Here is a 21603-nt window from a genome sequence, read left to right as displayed (position 1 = left end):
AGATGCATATGAAAATGGACAGTATTCTTTACTAACATTCAACGCAAGCCAGGTGCATATTGATAAATTATTAAAGTTTGTTTATTTCTTACAATATAAACAGGAGCATATATCATCATCCCTCTGTTGTTAAGGACATTTTACAGAATTTCATCATCATGCATTAATTCTAAGGGTGATAGAAAATATTTTGTGGTGTTTAGGTAATCAAAGAAAAAAAAGAAAAAATATGAATTAATTTGTTTGTATATATGAATGTATGCATGTATATAGTATTCTTAGAGCACTACCCTGGCCAAAAGGCAGTGGAGCTCTGTACATATTCAATGGCAAGGTTACTGCCAGTGGAAGGTAAGTTGTGGTTAGTTAATTGATTGTGATGTAGGGTCCTTTAGGGGTGAATTTTCAACTTTTATTCTTTAGTGGAACAGAGCTAGGTCCTGAGAAATACAGGATGTTGTTCCAGGTCCTGGGTGCATATATAGGAAAGGCCTATTGTCTCAGGTTTTTTGTACGTGTCTTAGATTGCAAGGTGGTGGTGTCTGGGCTGTGGGTGTGCTGAGACCCACCAGAGATGGTGAGCTTGTCTGCAAGATAAGTAGGGGCTCTGGTTGTGATGGGTTTGTAAATGATGCATCTAGTTTTGAAGTGAAGTGAAGCAAAATATTCATCAAAAGCTAAGTGTTTAAAATAAAGGGTGCTTATCTAACAACCATGCATGGTATACCATTTCTCTTTGTAAACCCTCCTAATGTATGTTGGACCATCAATGTTTGTGTGAATTTACTTTTTTTTAAAAAGTATGAAAACCATAATCGTCAACTTTATAATTCTGCAACTTTGTTGTGACATTCAATTATAAAAGTCACCATGTTTCCAATATGAGTATTAAATACATGTTCCTAAGTTAGAAATTGAACTTCTCTGCAAGCCTTGCCTACACCAGTAATCCACCACCAACTTACTTTTAGGGAAGTGGTCAAGAAATGTACCTGTTGTGTAATATTTATCTGTATTGAGCTACCTCGTCTCCTCTTTATTTTACATTGCCATGAAGTGGGTTGTGCCCTGATTAATCCTCCCAGAATTAAAACATTTTTAATATCTGATATTTGGCTCCCTGCTGTGAGCGAGTATCACTAATAGATTCCCACCCACTGTAAGCTCCTGCTTTAAAATAAGTCCCACTACTACATTTTCAGGGTAAGCGACTTTGTGCTAGATACAAATAAACAGTTATGCACAAAGCTTTGAACAGGTGAACAGGATCCTCAAGGAGGACTAGTAGCTAACTAAGTTAGCTATCATCATACAAGGAGCCTGCCGCATGTGGAACACCAAATACATTCTCCTTTTTATAACTTAAGTGCATAGTGGAAATCTGTGAAGTACCTATATTTAAACTTCAATTAAACACTGCCCAAAATATCAATTTTGGATTTTCTCAAAACATGGATATGAATGATATGACTTTCCTATATTTTAAAACGTTCAGATTGCAGATACAATGTTCATTTAGCCTTCATGGCATTCTCTCATGTACTTTGGTTTTTTAAATATCTCCCATAGTGAGCTTTAGTGAGATTTAGATTGTGAACTATCTTGGTGGGCTAAGTTAATTGTTGTGTTGGCAAGCTAATAGTTCAAAACCACTCATGGACAATATTTCTAAACCCATTAAGTGGGTTTAGTCTTCTCATGGCAGAGGAAGGAGGCAGGGGAGGAAACTGGTAAGGCTAAATAACTGAGAAGCCTATCATGCCCTTCTCACAGGGATAGAGGGGAAAGAGGAAGAGTCATGACATACTAGTCACAGCAGAGGTTCACTTTGAAGTTGTGGGTGGAGGAACCACATTTGTTGTCAGTTAAAAGTAGAGCCAAGACACTCTTGCAGTTTACAGCTTGAATCATAAATTGATAAAGTACCCCCGTGCAGTGAAATGATGTGTGTCAGCCTCACTGTAGCCTATGGTGTGCAGGTCCTAGGAAGCACCCATATGTCAGGGGAGAGCAGTGATGTGGCGTCTTTAGTTGGGCAGAGATGCCAACTTTCTTGAACTTTCCATCTCCATGCTTAAACCAAAGCACGAGAGAAACTTTGAGTAAAGCGAGAACTACAAAAGAGTAAGAATGGGCACACCATGTTGACAAACCCCTGACTGGAGAGAACTCCAGCTTATACTTCTTAGGACCTTGTAGACATATCTTCAAGACCAGTGGATCTGTCCTCCCCACCCCTTCAGGTGGGAAGTCGAGGGTGGGAATGCTAGTGACCCGGAAGTAGAGGGTTCACATGGACTTCTGCGGGATGGTTATGGCTGGATGTGGTCTAAGAGGAGATATTCCAGACTCCTGTGGAAACACAGATGGCCTTCCAGAGGTCCACCTTGACAGTTGCTGGGTGCTGCTGCTAGAAGAAACCAGCCCAAATAGCAGCTACGAGCAGATTCAGGGTAACAATTTCCTGTATCTCTGTCTCAAAGTAGTATAGCATGACAAGTAGGTGTCATCAAGAAACTAACAAACATTCAAAGGCCAGTGAGCCCTGGTCTTATACCACTGGTAGCTGCGTAACATCGTCAGGAGTTAAATGCAACAAACTCCTTCAAATTGGTCAAACAGGACGAGAGATAGCCTTGCTTTACTTAGCTGCTCATGTTGAGTCACTCCCAGTGGGTGCTGGGCTGAACAAATCTATACTGATTTCAGCAGTTCATTGAGGCATTCCCCCAGATAGGGTCAGTCACATGCGGTGAAAAAGACCACTTGCGTGCCTTTGACTTTTCACAACAGCCACCTTTTCTGAGGGGCACACCCCCGTTGTAGGTTGTCCAACCAGCCATTTTGCCTGCCTCTCTCCTAGCTCCAACACTCAGCAGCATAGCACAAGATCATCCAAAAGAAGATTGGAGTCAAAGAGAAAGTCAGCTTGCCCCATCAGCACAGTGAAGAGCTAACTGATTAGGCTAGGGCCTGACTCAGCTCACACAAGCTTGGGAACTCCCAAGTGGTCTCTGTTCATTGTTGTGTGGGTGTTCCACTTGGGGAGGGTCACCGGCACCTGGAAGCTGGCTCTTGGGGGGAAGCTTTAAATAAGCACAGAAAGACATTATTTACTGGTGTGTATGGTTTCAGAAAAGCGCAGAGGCTAAAAGCACTTGTAAGAAGGCACTGTTGGCTGTTTGAAATTTGCTATCCTAGAGGGAAGAAAGACACCACTAAATTATTTATAAGGCTTGCTGGCTGCCAAAGCATGGTAGGCCCACAGGAAACTCCTACATTCAATTATTTTGTGGCACACCAAGTCTTGAGCACACAAATAGTGACCCTGGAGTTGGGGCTTTATCCGAAAGACTCAGGGTGCATACATAAAACTGTTTTTCTAGGCAACTGTATAAATGTGTAAATAAGATACTGACATGAAGTGTTTTCTGTCTTATTGTTGTGACATGTGCAATTGAAAATTAAAATGAATGAATATCCCTGACACCAATCAAAGTTACATTAGGTGCATTTTTTTTCAGTAGCACCTAAACTATTGTCATTATGGAAAGTTATCAGAAGGGAAGAGATGATACTCTGAATTCATTGTTATAGTAAACCCTAACAAAGCATGTAGGTTTTCCCTTTAATAAATAAACACCAACACCTTATGTTAGGCAGATGGAGGTTCTATTGTGGGTTTAGGCGTGGAGCGTGCTAGCTAGGGCACATGGTTACATTCAATAGTTCAATTGATCTTTGTGACATTTCATTGCTGTGCACCCCCTGTAAATTGTGAGGACCTTGAGACGATGTGTTTTTACCTCCCAATCTGTTTACATCTATAAATGTGTGTGCAGTATTTAGGTTTGTGTGTAATAAAGCACTTTTCCTTTTTATAGGAAAAATCACTGCCCGGACAGTGATTTGTTCATTTTTGTAGTTTTGCTGGATTCTGAATCTGTGCCCACTGCACCTCCCTTGAGAAAGCCTTGACCCCTCTGATTCACAACCCTGAAAGTAAAGTGCTAAAGGGAGTATGCGAGACTACGTTCAGGGTGTGCAGTACAGGGTTTCCAGGATACCAGTGACAAAAGACCTGGGTTATTACAATTAGACCTTAATACCATCAGATTGACCTTGGAACCTCCGACCCAGATTTTCCACAACAATCCACTTAGGCCACAGGTTTTTACGAAAGGGCTCTGAAACAAAATACAGGACAAACAGCATTAAATAAAATGCCACATCAAAAACTTTGAACCTTTAGAAGTCCAATGATGTGAGATTTATATTCTGTACATCATTGCACACTGGTGAATGTGTTATGTGTGTTAGACGCCATGTTAGTGGTATGTTAAACCATTATATTGAGACCCAACAATCTTGAAATCTTTCGCCAATTCAGAAATTTACAATTTGGTGAAGATTGTTGAAGGATTATAAAAATCTCCTCAGCTATGGACCTGTAAGAAATTAAGCCAACATATGTGAACATGATTAATAGGTGAAAAAATAACAAAAAAAAACATTTAGCATCTGATTTACCACTTTACCACAGCATCTGCAAATACTGCACTGCGCAAAAAAGAGACAGGAGGAGAGCGCCATATTTATAGAAATATGGCACTGTCCTCCCCTTTGCCTAACACTGGTGCTGAAAGCAGCTGCTATGCGCCACAGAGGCACTTTTGCGCCATAGTGCAAGGATGTCTCTGTGAATCTAGCATAGGTTAATAGGTAAAATACTATTCATAGATTGACTGTAACCCTTTTCCCTCTGCGTATGTGTGCTGTAAAGTGCAGCACATGTACAAAGTTGGAAAAAGGAGAAATGAAAGCATATCACCTTTGTTGCACCTACTTCAAACGGGTGCAGTTTACTTATGCTAAACACCGTCTACTTTGTTTAGTACATAGGGTTTAGCATTAGAACCCTTGGTTGGATGCATGAGAATGGCCATGGTCCACTCATTGTACAACCCCTTGGCGCTAAGTAATGCAAAGGAGCTGCTTTGTGTTACTCTCACGTTATTTCCAGCGCGTAGCAACTTAGCACTGGAAATAAAATTAGAAAAAAAGATTTAGCACCGATTTGCGTCACTTTTGTGATGAAAACACGGCATAAATTCTTATTAACCCGTTTACCGCGTCTGCAATTCCGCCCTGGTGCGGGCGTTCTGTTGCGCGGGTGGGGCCACATCAGCCAACGGACGTGAGCAGCACCACCGAACTAGTGCTTGTGACGGCCGTTGGCCGACGGGCGCACTTAAGGGGTTGAATCTCCCCCTAAGTTCACAAGCATTATTATCTTTCTGCATATGGATTCAGAGGGGGATGAACGTCTTGCCAAAAAGAGTGTACAGCCCTTATTATTATTTGGACTTTGCTCAATTGCTAGATGCAATATTTGTCAAGAAAAAATATTGCTTTAAAAAGCACAAACACTAAGCTGAGATCATTTAATGTTTTCATCAAAGCCCTCACTCTGATATATTTAAAATTATATATATTTGTATTCGATTTTTCCCCATTTTATGCAAGGAATGTAGAGTTCAGGTCATACATATTAAATAAATTCAGCAAATGCAGTCAATACAAATATATAGTACATAAACAAGAGATAATACAGCAAACAGCAAACATATATCCTGTAACATAACAAAACATAAGAAAACTGAAAGAAAAAAAATAGAGATACAAAACCTGTGCAAAATTTCAAATAAGATCTGGGCTGCTATAACTGACTGGATTTAATGGAGATTGCTCTTAACTCCCATGGCCCTCTTCCTTCTGCCTTTAGTCTTATATATAGCCAATTCCAAGTTATACATAGCTAGTAATCTCGCACGCCAGCTAAAAAAGGAAGGAGGATCCGAATTGATCCAATCATTTGTAATACATGCATGTGCTACAGCCATGCAAATAAATACAAAATATGTCGTAGTCTTAGATCTTGTGTGAGCAGATATATCTGAGCTGACACCTATCAAAACCAATTCCCCAGTTATAGTTTTTGGTAAGCCCATTGTTAATCCTAAAAATTGTTCGATAGAGGAAAATAATTCGGATAATTTGGGACAAGAAAAAACATATGAACAGCGTCAGCAGCAAACTGACCGCATGTATTGGATTTAAACCCCGCAGCAGTACCCCATTTAGATATCTTTCTTGGAGTGTAGTACAAATCATATAAGGCCATGTAGTGCTGCGTACGCATCATCCCTGTCATCAAAACCCGATTCGCTAACCTTAATGATTCAGCAATATTAACTCCCTCTACGCTTAGCTTAGTTGCCCACTTATCTTGGCAATTCTCAAGATCATCTGGCAGTGCTGCAATGAGAAAAGAGTAAAATTGCCCCGTCAATGTTTTTTTCCCGTACTCTCGATGAGGGGAAATTTCCTCAATTAGTGTTCTATCTCAAGGCCTAACATGTTCAAATAGCTGCAAATTTGGAGGAACTTAAAAAATATGTGTTAAGCCAAACCAAACTTCCTTTGTAGCTCAGTAAACATTAAACAACGCTAGATGTCCATCTTGCAACAAATCACCTAAACATTGAATTCCTTGAGAGAACCATCTGCGATTTGATCCCGAAAGATTTAAGGTAACATTTAGCACTAACTTTACAATCTCTTTGTTGCGAACAGATAACATTTTCTTAGATCTTGTTCCTACACAGACACTATTGTGGCCCCCTTACACTTTTGCTAATTGATCCTGCAACTTCCACACTGATGAGCTCAGAATTTCAAAAAATTATAAATAAAGTGTTTTGCAGTGATTTTTTGCCAAACAAGGTGCAGATTGGTGCAATTTTGCCCAGGACAGCCTGTCTGCACTTGAAAACAATTCAATCATTCTGTATACTGTTAGGTAAGGGGCACTAAGATTGAATGCCTAAAAATTTACATGCTAAGTATATGGTTACATTTAATTACACATCTTAGTTGATGGTGTAAAAGGTAGTGTGTAATACTTTAGGACAAATATGTTAATTTGTGATATGTTACCTAACAGTGTATATCACTTTAATAATTTAACAAGTGAATATAACATTTTTTTTTACTTACAGAACACCCTAACAACATATGTAGTACACAATATGGATGTAATAACTTCACAACGTCCCTTGCTTCTTGGATATATCAACATATGGGGGCTTGATGCCAGTTCAGTTAGAAATGTTACCATTAACTATGATGGGCAAACCAAGAGCGCAAACTTCAGTTCAGCAAACATGGTAAGTAAAACAGTTCACAGCAAAAATGCAAAAATGCTAACAATTGAAAAGGAAAATATATATTGCATGTAGAGATATTCCTGTATTTAAAAATGGTGACTTTGGAAATCAACATAATATGTTAGACTGTAATTCAGAGAATGCATGATTGTGCTAAGTAATCATTCCCACTGGAAATAAAAGACGTTTTATAGTCTTTGCCTACTCTTACCAGTGACAGTACATACATTATTGATGTAATTAATGTTGTTAATACCAGGGCTCATATTACATATATGGCACTCTGTCCTTGTTTGCACCACAAAGCACCTTTCAACAGGGGTTCCAGGATGCAAGCTACAATGAATGTGCTGCCCTAAGAGCAGCTGGGAACTTGCACCGTCCTGGGGAAGTCCATTCAGTGAAATACAGAGCGCTAATATGGATTGGTTGCTTCATATCCACTTAGTGTGTCTTTGTGCAGGCAGCCTGCACTTTAGAGCGGGGTTAGCGTGGAGTGAGTGTCTGCACCCACTTGCAGGGTGATGTCTGGGGGATCCATGGGTCCCCAATCCACCCCTCAAGAGGGCTGGCCGAAGGGGATGCTCTGACAGCGTGCCACCTTTTTGTGGCCCAATGTCAGTGCACCTCCTAAGGCCATGCTTCCATCTGCACCCATGTCAGTAATATGGCACTGGTGCAGAGCCAAAGTTATTTCCTCATTTGCTCTGGGCCACACCCCAGTGCAAGTAAAGGGGGATCCTCTCAGACTAGCCCTTGTTCTGCAGGCCAGATATACTAAGGCATTCCATCCTCCTAACGTTGCACAGCCAACAAAATGGTTTCAGTAGGATTTACAGAGCTACACAAAGAGTGATTTGTGCTGTCTTGCATGAATTTGGAAAACAATGTAACGTAATTAATCAGCTACAACTGTGTTGCATTATATTTTGTGATGAGTACTCCATGGGTGGAGAAAGGCCATTCCCATGCATACACACATGGAATTTGATGCAATCCCAGATGTACTCAAATCAGTAAACTGGGGTTTGCAACAAAATGGTACACCACCCTGGAACTTGGTGTAATGAGGAGAAATTTGTTTATTTCTCCTTGTTACGTCTTCTTTCAATGCATCATGAATTCTGCAGTACACACAGTAAGAAGGAGTTGTCTCTTAAGATTGTTTTTGTGCACGAAGATAAAACTTCCTGCACAAAAATAAATCCTGCTCTGAGTGCAGGCCGACTTAAACCATCGTGCAAGGATGCCTAATTTGGTGCTAGGCAGCCTCAAGTGCTCCAGCCTGGGTAGATAGCTGAAGAGTGTCATATCTCAGTTCAACTCTCACAACACAGAGCAACAACTTTGCATGCTGTCCTGCATTGTGTGAACTTTTAATAAATATGCCTCTCTATGTGCAATAGTGCTATCAGTAGTGCAGAAGGGGCTGCACAAACCTTTTCAGCCATTCTGTAATACTGTAGTGCCCCAGGAGTGCATAAAGTGGCTGCACATGACTGTTGCCACCACTCCCCCCTCCACTCCGGGCACTATGTGTAGTAGGGCCTAGCAGTCCTCATTAGAGAAAAACTATCACTAAAAGATAGGATTCACTGCCCAATGTTAGATCACCTGTGGGATAAATTAAAAACAAGTACATAACCAACTCCCATGACCTAAAACTTTATTATGTATTTGGACACTAAACACTCAGGCCATGAGGCAAAAATATTTTAACATATAAGTTGCCAATTCATGCTCTTGAAATTAATTTTACTTTTAGGGTTATTGATACTGGTAACTAGAATATTGTACTTGTCATAGCAGAGAAACGTACAATTCTTTGTCTGACCCCAGCTGGGATATGCTTTGATCAGTCCAAATGCACATTTTTACTATGTTGTATCAGTCCTGGGCTAAAAGTGCACCGCATGTATGATAGCTGAGGGTCATGAAGTTACAACGTTTTTTTCAACCTTAGCAAAGATTAGTTAAAAGCAGCTAAAAAGTGTGGTTGTACTGTTCCCAATTGTATATAGAAAACCATTGCACAGTGCTAACTTGCAGAGGAATTATGTCCTAAAGTCTGCCATATTGAATATCAAATATTACCAAAGGAGTAATATTCGCATACATTTTCCAGTAAAATTACCCTTTTATTCAGAGAAAATTATCCCCTAGTGTGGAAAGAAATTTTGTTGGGCGGAAAAATTATGAAAATCTCACAACGATTGTTGATGCCAAAACATTGGAAAATGATTTGGCATAAGGAAACCGCTCACAATTTTAAATTCCATGTGGATCCCTCCCTCTCTCCATGTCTACTCAGCCCATAGCATCAATGCCTTCAATATGCAGTGCCTTTGTACCTCTTATGCACAATAAAGTGGTCTGTGTAAGATGACCCACTACTGAGAGACAGTTACTTGAATAGTTTTTTTTAAACCTTCTGTGAAAAATAGAACGAGAAACATAGTGTGGAATTGCAACCAATTGCAGCATAAATGCAGAGGCACTGGGAATAAAATTATAAGAGCGAAATAATATACCTCTTCATGTAGAATGTTCTACTTTCTTTTTTTCTACTCCATAACGTTTTTTATAGGACAAATCATGGGTGCATGCCATACCCTAGGCACCTGTCAGTGTCTCAATTTATTCATTGCATGAACGTCTTGTAAGCACACAAAAGGTGTTCATGACAGAACTATGGAAACATGTTGCAGTAACTGTCATCTTTTAAATGTCACACTTACTCACGAGTGACATCCAGTTTAGTAAATGCCATCACGCCTTGTACCACCATCTCCATGGGCATTGAACATGTCAGCCACACTCCAATTTAATGTGTGCTCCACATTTCTGAATTCCTTAGCCACTCAATAAAGGGTCTAAAAAAGCACTTCCTTTATTGTACCATGAATAAACTGAACGCCTTTACACTTGGGCCAGTTGATCTCAGAAACAATGTATATAAATATTGCAAATGTTGCAAATATTTGTTTGCCACTTGCACAAATGTATTTTGACATGTTTCCACAGCTTCCAAAATCACTAAAGAAAATGTTGCTCTTGGTGTTTTGGTGATATTGATTTTTTTACTGTCCATACGATTTTCTGCAGAATTCTATTGAATATTGCTTACGGTGTAATATTATATGAAAAATAAGAATTGTTGTTTTTTGTATTTCTTAAAAAATGTAACCGAGAAAGGAACTCTAAAATTGGATGCAATGGCATACTCAAAACGATTCTCTGAAATGACTATATTATGACAGTTGAATTAGTCCTCCTCCACAAATGTTACATATTCTTCAATAGCAGAAGTTCTTCATTCAATTCACCACTCTTTTGTTACGTTTTAGATCGCATCTGTTTCTATATAAATGATCTTCATTGACCACATAAACATTGGAATTTAAAGTATACTTCCTACATAAACAATATATCAGTAATGCAATTTCTAACGTGTACATGTAAATATATATATATATATATTCACTGAAAAAACCATAGGTTATAGACCATATATAGTTAGGAATTAGCATTTACAAAACCTTGAAAATTCACTGAAAAAACCATAGGTTATAGACCATATATAGTTAGGAATTAGCATTTAAAAAACCTTATTTTACTCACACAAAACCATTGAAATTCCATATATAGTTAGTTGCACTAACTATATATCGCGCACCTGCAATCCACTGCTGATCATGTCACATATTACATCATTCATGACATGGTCAGTGACATCACTGATGACATCACTGATGACATCTCAAATGACATCACTGATGACATCACTGATGACAACATCCAGTGACTGTATGTTTCTGTAAAGTTAAAATATATCTTACATATTGAAGAATGAGTGGATGTATAAGTGTCTGGATGAAGGATTTAGTAGGTGCGTGACTGACTGTATGTAAATGTAAATGTAAATGTATAGGCATTTATATAGCGCACTACTTACCCGTAGGGTCCCAAGGCGCTTCGACCGCTGCGAAACCCTTCCTGGCTTCCCTGAGAGATGGTCCCTTAATGGGTATCTCCAGGGTGAGACCAGGCATCCCCGGCGGTGTGGTGGGGCCGTTAGTGAAGATGAGGCAAGCTAATGCCCAGAGTTGCCGAGTGTGAACGCTGATCAGAGTGGGCACCGAGGCGAGAGAATTATCGAGTCCGCTGACCCTGGTCCAGAAACCTGCTGCGCCGGGAATCGAACCCTGGTCCCGGGCCGTCCTCTGCTCTCGGGTCTGCCGCCTCTAACCAGTGAGCCACACTACTTCACTGTATGAGTGAGTGATTAAATGTGTCTCACTGAATGCATGGGTTAGTGACTAAACTGTCTTAATTTGTGCATCATTATGTCTGTTGTTCTGTAAACTGCTGCATGTGTTGATCATTAGCTATACGAGAGGCTATATGTGTTATTAATTGCTTGCCCAAGTATTTCTATGGGAGATTGAGTTTGTGTGGGGGTGGCTGGAAGGTGTGTGACTCTATGCATAGATGTGTGAACAGTTTATTCACTAGGTGTATGAGTTCAAGAGTGCATGTGGAAACAGCTACATGGGCAGTTGACTGTGTGCATGAGTGTATTGATGAGTGAATGGATATCTCAATGCTACATGTCATAGTAAGTACATATGTAAAACACAGTACATGTGAGAGTTGGCATATATAAATAACTGTGCATGAGAGCCACCGAATGAGTGAGTGGTTGTATCGATCATTGTGAACTTGTATCAGGGATTGTATAAGAGAGTAAATATGTGTTAGTATATGTTTCAATAAGTAAGGTGTGTTTAACTGTATAGTTGAAGAAATGGAGATGAGATTGTTTCTTTGCATGACTGACTGGGTGTGTGAGTAACTCCATGGATGAGTGGAAGTGTGTGAGTGTCTGTATACACTGAGTGTATCTAAGGTTATATTAGAGTCTGAAGAGGTTTATCGTATTAGCACAAGAATGATGTCAAATGAGATGTCATCAGTGATGTCATCAGTGATGTCATTTGAGATGTCATCAGTGATGTCATCAGTGATGTCACTGACCATGTCATGAATGATGTAATATGTGACATGATCAGCAGTGGATTGCAGGTGCGCGATATATAGTTAGTGCAACTAACTATATATGGAATTTCAATGGTTTTGTGTGAGTAAAATAAGGTTTTTTAAATGCTAATTCCTAACTATATATGGTCTATAACCTATGGTTTTTTCAGTGAATTTTCAAGGTTTTGTAAATGCTAATTCCTAACTATATATGGTCTATAACCTATGGTTTTTTCAGTGAATTTCAATGGTTTTTTAATAGCAAATATCATAAGCTGTCGAATGTCAAGTACGTGGTAAGTGAAAACATTTTCGTGTTTATGCACACTGATCTGCTTTGAATGGTGCCCCCCCCCCTCATTTCTATTAGGAGTACTCTCTCTTTGCAGATAGTGAAAGGTAGTTAACGCAGGTCTTTGCCCCCATTGTAATCCGTCGTGCCTGCTTCTCTCTCCATTTGATTGATTGTTATCCAAGTATTTACTGTTTTAGAATTAGTTCTCTTTGGTTCATTCTCTATTTACAAACAAACACAGAGTCGCAATACTCTGTTTAGTCTTTGCAGATAACGAAAAATCGTGTAAAAAAAAAAGAAAAGGAATCGAGCAAAATCAGTAGGCCACTAATGGGATCTCTTTTTGACCTCGCTAAAATAGAAACATTAGGAACAACCCCTCATGACAAATACAAAACTAGTGAGATGAACTGAACTCCACACAATGATGGCTGCAAAACAGCTCGGCTCCGCCACCCACCCCGCCCAAAATAACGATAAAGAACGGCTGCCATGATTGGTTGCGGAATGACCACGACGGAGCTACGAAATGGTGCTGCTCTCATGCTAACCCCAGCTTCAGTCTGAAACATCCAGAAACACTGTAGACTACCAATTCGATCAGTTCCGGTAGCGCCCCAATGTAACCCGGTAGAGAAGAACTAGCTCTCCCCTCTTTGACTGATGGTTCTTGTTGCCTGTCCCTTCTGTTGTCATTTAACAGAACTATTTAGCCTGCTGAAAGGGGTTGTGTTCCGACCGCTGGTTGGTGGAGACATTTTGACTATATTCTGTACCTGCGTTGTCGCGTAATGCGTCATATGACGCGCCGCGTTAGCGCATCCGGAAGTCATCCGGGGCGCGCAGCGCGTAACGTAAGCATAACAAGTCATGTGACTTGTTAATAAAACTTTTCATTGGTTCATTTTACTTTTCTTATTGTAATGATGAAAGGCTTGGTCATATGACCTAAAAATTACGCTTTTCATTACTTCCGAACATTATTTTTTCTTAAATATATGTTATAATGTTCCAGGCTAATGTACTTTCCCGGAAATTTTACAACTGTCCTGCAAGTAAAATATATTCTTTTTTCGAGAAAAAGAGCGTTTCTTCGTCCCATGACGGAGCCGTTGAGCAAAAGAGGGTCGACCTGCTGTCTTAGTCGCCGATACGCCTGAATATGAGATTCTTATCGATCACTTTATGTTGCAGGAATAGAAAACACAACAGCCCTTGACCATTTATCTTTACTGCGTTCCTTCGTATTATACCTTTTACCCTTCATGTAATTGGTCTGCTTTATTTCACTTGCCTTTTAATGATTCTAAAACAGTCACTATTATTAAAAACTTTACCAATGTATATACTACTACCATGTTTTCTTTTAAAAACCTTTATTGAGAAAATTTCATTATACAAATACGAGCCTATAACCACGTGGGCCTGCCACAGAGCAAACTGTAATCGTATATGATGAATAGACATTTACACTGTAGAGGAACGTAACGGGCGGGCCATTAGGTTGCAAGAACTAAGGTGTCTAACAGTTACGGAATCGGTGGACGTACATTTTATAATTAAAATACGACAGGGCCAGTTACAATAAAATTATCTAGATATACATTTGCGGGCAAGTACCATGGGTGACGTTAATTCGAACTTTCAACAGTACAGTAATCAATAACACATCAGAACTTAATATCAATAGGGATGTCGAAATATTCAATCAATTCTCGTCCCCGCCCGCCATGTGCTTCAAAACTGCATACGTATCTCGTGATTTCAAGGTTCTGCAACCAGTACACAACAAGGAGTTACGAGTCCCATTTATTCTGGCGCCATTTTGGGCGAGGACGGGCAGGTCCAGGATATAGTCAAAATGTCTCTACCAACCATCGACTATGATGATGTTCATATGCTGTATTTATTAGAGTAACACTCATCTGTCCACATGAAATTAATTTGCCACAATCTAAACATGTCATTTTAATCTTTCCAAAGTTCTTCTAAATATTTGGGACCGTTTCCCTTGCCTCTGAAGCTCTCAGTGCCACTTCTTTGATGAATGTACTAGCAGGTCAGGGGTTCTCCTCCAAATCTCTCTTTTATGCAGCACTATAATTAATTGGTGCCACCTCTCCATATGACGATGCATGGTATAGTTACCACAACTATATTTTTTTTCGGTTCCTCTGGAGAGTTCATCGTGGCAGATGAAGCGTGTAACGTACCGGGCATTTACCTTTTTTTGCATGTACAGGAAAGGAAAAAAAAATCGAGCGTCCGAGTTCTAAGGTGTCCCAGGGCCATTTTGGTGGACCAGGCCCAAATCCAAAGAACAGCCATCTCACAGGCTAATGGGGCGACCCACGCCGAGTTTCAGCATTGTAGGATGACCACACAAGTACAGCAACTTGCTAGACATCACCTCGGTGCCATCCGGATCTCGGCGCCCCACTGCAGATGAAGTGCCTCTCAACTATGAAACCACCACGGTGACATCCGGATCTTGGCGCGTTGTGCTGCCTTCGGCCTATTCGCACATCGGTCCGCTACTGACGCCATCTCACAGGCTAATGGGGCGACCCACGCCGAGTTTCAGCATTGTAGGATGACCACACCAGTACAGCAACTTGCTAGACATCACCTCGGTGCCATCCGGATCTCGGCGCCCCACTGCAGATGAAGTGCCTCTCAACTATGAAACCACCACGGTGACATCCGGATCTTGGCGCGTTGTGCTGCCTTCGGCCTATTCGCACATCGGTCCGCTACTGACGCCATCTCACAGGCTAATGGGGCGACCCACGCCGAGTTTCAGCATTGTAGGATGACCACACCAGTACAGCAACTTGCTAGACATCACCTCGGTGCCATCCGGATCTCGGCGCCCCACTGCAGATGAAGTGCCTCTCAACTATGAAACCACCACGGTGACATCCGGATCTTGGCGCGTTGTGCTGCCTTCGGCCTATTCGCACATCGGTCCGCTACTGACGCCATCTCACAGGCTAATGGGGCGACCCACGCCGAGTTTCAGCATTGTAGGATGACCACACCAACTTGCTAGACATCACCTCAGTGCCATCCGAATCTTGGCATCTCAACGCCTAGTGGTATCTTCCATACAAAAAATATTGTTACGCTGCCTTTGGCCCCATTCGCACATCAGTCCGCAACTTAGACATCACCTCGGTGCCATCCGGATCTTGGCATCTCAGCGCCTTGTGGTGTCAGTCAGAAAATATTGTTGTGCTGCCTTCGGCCTATTCGCACATCGGTCCGCTACTGACGCCATCTCACAGGCCAACGGGGCGCCCCACGCCGACTTTCAACATTGTAGGATGGCCACAGAAGTGCGACAACTCACTAGACACCACCTCGGTGCCATCCGGATCTTGGCGCGTTGTGCTGCCTTCGGCCTATTCGCACATCGGTCCGCTACTGACGCAAACTCACAGGCCAACGGGGCGCCCCACGCCGACTTTCAGCATTGTAGGATGGCCACACCAGTGCGGCAACTTGCTACACACCACCTCGGTGCCATCCGGATCTTGGCGCGTAGTGAAGCTGCAGCAGCTGCAAATAAGCTTCAGACAGTGTTACAACCGCTGCTCAGAACTCTCAACTATGACACCACCTCGGTGCCATCCGGATCTTGGCGCGTTGTATTGCCTTCGGCCTATTCGCACATCGGTCCGCTACTGACGCCGCCTCACGTGCCAACGTATTTTCTCCGCATTTTATACCCTATGCCGCATAACAGGTCATGTGACTTGTTTATAAAACTTTTCATTGGTTCATTTTACTTTTGGTTTCCGAATGATGGAAGGCTTGATCATATGACCTAAAAACAACACTTTTCATTGGATGAAAACTTTTTTTTTCCCCCAAACGATGAAAGCCCCACCTTGTTTCTGGATGTTTCAGACTAAACTGGCGTCAGCATGAGAGCACCACCATCTCGTAGCTCCGTCGTGGTCATTCCGCGAGCAATCATGGCAGCCGCTCCCCACCAGAAGCCTGCAGGAGTCGGGGCCCCCAAAACTTTTGATGAATTCTCAAGGCGGAGGGGACGCTTTCGAGAATGGGGTCCAAGACCTAGCAGACAAGCGTCCGATTTCCAAGGTGTCCCAGGGCCATTTCAGTGGACCACGCCCAAAAAGGAAAGAGCCTGCCGCCATTTTGAGAGTCCTGTGGCAGCCGCCTATCGCTGCACCGCAAGAGTGGGCGCAACTCAGCTGAATGGCGGATTTTGACACAGTGGACCAAAAGCGGACGGAATGGCAACTGAAACGGTAAAGGGGCGCCCCACTAAAACAGATGAGACTCCACCTGGAGAGGCCCGTTCACGCCGCCTCCCCCGGGGCGCTCCACGCCGTTATTCGGAGCAGCATTGTAGGATACCAAAACCAGTGCGGCAACTTACTGGACATCACCTTGGTGCCATCGTTCTGCTGCCTTGGAACTATTCGCACAACAGTTTGCTACTGATGACCCACCCCCCGCGACGCCCCACGCCGTTATTTGCTGGGTGGCAACTTACTAGACATCACTTTCGTGTCATCTAGATTTCGGCGCGTTCTGCTGCCTTGGAACTATTCGCACAACAGTTTGCTACTGATGACCCACCCCCCGTGACGCCCCACGCCGGAAATCTGGACGTTGTGCTGCGTTGGGACTATTCGCACAGCCGACTGCTACTTCGTTGTTTTTCTCTAAAAATGTTTATATGTTATTACTATTTTTGTTTTCTTGTATATATTTATAAATTATTAAAGTTTTATAATCTTACTACTTTGTCGGAGTGCTATATATTTTTAATGTGACACATAATTGTAAAAACTTTGATGTACAAAGAGTCATCCCTGGAATCTTCCGCTTCACGCTCGGTCCCCTCCCCAATCACAATACAGGATGGTTTTCAGATAATAGCAACGCTTCTGCTGTGACGGATCTCATCGAGTGTGGGCCTTGATCTACTATAACTCCTTTGAAGAGGGGTGATTCTTTACAGCTGTGGCCATAAACTACATCTGCAGGGCTAGCTGATAGCCTAGGACCGGCCTGGACAATCGGACACAGAGGAAAAGGAGTGTCAGAGGGTGCGGTAGTGAATAGGGCGAAAGGGAGGTGTAGGGGGCACAGGGTGTGATTCTCAAGGAAGAGCAGCGCAGATGGGGGGAGGTTTATTACCCATGCATAAGACAGAGAGCGGGGGTGACCACTGCCTGGGTGAGATGCTTGCGAGGGTGGGGAGCCATGCTAAGGATCGACAGCGTGCACAGAGTGGGTCTGGTCAAGGCATCTAAAATGGCTGCCGTGCACGACAAAAGTGTGGCATTTGAAAAAAGACAAGATGGCGCACACAATGTTTTTCAACAATTCCTGATTTCCTTCGAATCGAACGTTAACAGACGTTGGGGCATATTACCAAAGTTAAGCGATATTTATCCCTAACGATGCATTGCAAAGATGTTTTTTACCGTCAGAAATTATCGCAGATAAACCTTGCTATTATCAAGGTTTATCGCAAATACGATAAAAAACGAGCGCAATGCATTAATATCGCTGAAAACTCCGCGATATTCATGCATTACCGAGCTAATGCTCTTAGCCATGTTATCCACCTCCCATTGGATAACATGGCTAAGAACTGCTCAGGGCAGCTGTTACTTTTTGGAGATATTCGCGCTTATCTCGAATATTTCCAAAAGTTGATAATAGGAGATAGCGATGTTAGCGACTGTTTCCAGTCGCTAACATCTTGGCATGCCCACTTTGCATGTCATTAGTGATAAATATCACTCACATGCAAAGTGGGACCCAAGATGGTCGCTATCTCCTACTAGCCGTCGCTAACTGGTGTTAGCAACAGCTAGGTAATACAGATATAATTTTATCTCCGCGAAGCGGAGCGCTGTTACAGATATATATCTTGTTTTTGAACGTTAATTTCTCAAAATGCACTGAAGCACATATATTGAGACATAGCAAAGGCACATCGGGCTACCAGTCCCTAATATTTTACCAAGTTTCGTGCAAATCCATTCAGCCGTTCGATTATTATTATTATTTTTTTTTTTTGCCCCGCGGGGCCCTTTTAAAACCTCCACATCAAACCTAGGGGGTCAGCGAGGATCTACTATGCCCCCTTATGGTCATTTGCCCCTTCGCTTTGGCCTCCTCTTGTCTCTCGATCCTACCGAGAGACAAGATGGCGGCCGCTACGTACTGTTTGGAATGTTTACAGACACCGGAGAGCCAATCAGCTTCGCTTCGCAAAGCTCCGTAACGCGAAAAGTACGCAAAGCGGTGCGCTGTTACAGATATATATCTTTTTTTGAACGTTAATTTCTCAAAATCCACTGAAGCACATATATTGAGACCTAGCAAAGGCACATCGGGCTACCAGTCCCTACAATTTTGCCAAGTTTCGTGCAAATCCATTCAGCCGTTCGGGCTAAAAGTGAGGCCAACCGCCCTATGGAAAACTCAATGTTAAAAACACGTTTTGGGACCCCCTTTTTTCTCAGCCCCCACTGGACGAACCCCCCCCCAAATTTTCAAGGGCTGCTCAGAAACAAAATGTGCCATTTTCCTGAAAATTTCAGCCAATTCCGTCCACAAACGCCAAAGTTATTAGACATAGAATTTTCAAAAAACCCATAGAGAAAAAATCCTAACTATATATACCTACTGGCGACCGCCAGTAGGTAATATATATGGATTGCTTGAAATTTTGGAACATTTAACAGCCGCGGTCTCCTCCGGCGTGCACGCCACTCTTCATGGGTCCTGAGAGGTCCAGTAGGAGTTACTTTGCGTTTGGATATATATATATATATATATATCCAAACGCAAAGTTACTCCTACTGGACATCTCAGGACCCATGAAGAGTGGCGCGCATGCCGGAGGAGACCGTGGGCTGTTAAATGTTCCAAAATTTCAAGCAATCCAGCGCACTCTCAGGAAATAGACAAAGAAGATCCAAGGAAATGTCTATGGATGTTTAATCACAACACGTTTCACCACACAAAGTATATATATATATATATATATATATATATATATATCCTCACAAAAACGGCGTTCCTTAGCGAACACTCGGGCGTCGTTTATACAAAACCACATTCCACGTGCAAGTCCAACGAAGTTGAATTTATTACTCCATAAATCAACGTGACGCGTTTCGCACTCCACAGAGCGCTTGATCACACAAGTTCAATATATATATATATATATAGATAGATAGATAGATATAGATATATATATATAGATATATATAATAAATATTCATTTCAAACTCTTGCTTTGCAAATATCTAAAGTGGCTGTTATTTCCTTAATCTGTGCCAGAGCATTATACCTTTTGAAATGTATTTCCACCCAAGAGTTTTAAATAGTTAAATGCATATAGCTTATGATGAAATCCCACTGGTTTACAGAGACTATAACTGTATATTTCTTCAATTCCAGGTATTAAACATCAATATTGTATCGATAGTGGCAAACATGGATAAACCAATACAAGTAACCTGGTCAACCTAAAGAACAGTTCAATGGAAATAAACTTTAAACATTGCATTCTTCGACAATTGAATATGTACAGATAATTTACATATTTCTCAATGTGGAAATTGATATGATGGAATGCAAACAACTGGAACATTAAAGTATATCTTAGTATTTATGGTTGTTTATTAATTTACAAATGTAGTATACAATTTGAATTTTACCAGCACCAAATAAAACAGTGCTTTTCATTCTAATAATTGTGACTGATTATTTGTGTCCAGTGTTGTCAAGAGGGCATATAACATGTTTGGTTCAAATGTCAGATACGTAGTCATTAAAATTAGGGCAATGTGTGAATGTCCCTTTAAAGGCAAAGCACATTTATTAATATTCCAGTGATTACCAAGTGGATTCATCAAAATTGAATTCCAAATACATTTTTTTTTTTTTAATGAGACGTTTCATAGCCCACTGTGGTCACAGAAGACAAAAAAGATTTGATGCAAAATACAAAAAAGGTTGCTGATGTTACATAATACAATCTTTTAAAGTATGAGGATTGTGGAAAATGCAAACCTTCTCCTTGTATTACAAGTCAGGGCATTGCAAAGTTTCTATCATAACCTTATTCCCTTGCCTTCCCTTTTGTCATTTACAATCACCATCTAGTCATAAATTGTTCACTGCCCTTTCTCTTATCCTAATTCAGCACCACTGCATAGGGCTGTTTACGAGTCTGGAGGTGCAGGGGTGTGGCGGTTGTGGTCTCCCCACCACCCTATTATGAGCAGCACGCTGCAGTCACCAGGGAACCACCGTTCCTTGGCAGTGTTGAGGTGGTGTAAGGCATTCATATGCTTGGTGGGACCACCGCAGTCCTGCCAAGCATGTTAGGAGTTTCCTCTCCACCAGGGTATTGGTAGCTGTTCCTCCTCCATGAAAACCCTGTCTGAGAGGAAAAAAGGGGGCCTTGCAGGGCCCCCCACCTCTGCACCCTGTGGATGCACAAAGGGGGGCACAACATGTGCCCCCTGTGTGCATGCACACCAGTTCCTGCTCGGCATGGACCTTTCAGTCCATGCAGTGCAGGTACTGTTTTTGGCATTCCCATTGTGGTGCCCGTTTTTAGAGGCACCACTGTGGGAGCACCAAAAAAAAGCCTGCCAGACAGGAGGAAACTCCTAACCTGCCAGGCGACCTCACCACAGGTTTGGCAGTGCGGTGGTGGGGAGGGCCTGGTGCTGCACTGCTAAACTTTTATCGGGCCCTAAGTGTGATCGATTTGTTTATCCCCAAATGTAGAATTCTCTACCTATTGCAATAACTTCTTGTCACACCCTTTCCTACCTGTGAAGCATGCACCTCCTCGTTAAATAACTAGTGCTTTGGTAACACACCCCCGGCTCCATGATTCTCTAGTATGTCTCAGTACTGTTAATCTAAACATTTCCATCACAGAGTTCTCTTGGTTACCCCCTTCAACCTGCTAAGCGGACATCACTAACCTCCAATGGTCTAAGCCAAAGACCTGACCAGAAA

General features: G+C 41.9%; 1 protein-coding gene across 2 annotated transcripts in view; it reads left to right on the top strand.

Moving 5' to 3' along the window:
• Positions 1-20318, top strand: part of SI (sucrase-isomaltase) — a 645776-nt gene extending 625458 nt beyond the window's left edge. For both annotated transcript variants that reach the window (XM_078665617.1, XM_078665618.1), the window contains exons 69-71: positions 3-52; positions 7062-7229; positions 20026-20318. In XM_078665617.1, coding sequence (XP_078521743.1) covers positions 3-52; positions 7062-7229; positions 20026-20097 — 290 coding nt within the window. In that variant the 3' untranslated portion in view covers positions 20098-20318. The remainder of the gene's footprint in view (positions 1-2; positions 53-7061; positions 7230-20025) is intronic.
• The last annotated feature ends 1285 nt before the right edge of the window (positions 20319-21603 follow it).

The sequence above is a fragment of the Lissotriton helveticus genome, chromosome 11, assembly GCF_964261635.1.
Source record: "Lissotriton helveticus chromosome 11, aLisHel1.1, whole genome shotgun sequence".
Taxonomy (NCBI): domain Eukaryota; kingdom Metazoa; phylum Chordata; class Amphibia; order Caudata; family Salamandridae; genus Lissotriton; species Lissotriton helveticus.
Note: the sequence above shows the minus strand (reverse complement) of the source record. Positions and strands in the feature narration are given on the sequence as shown.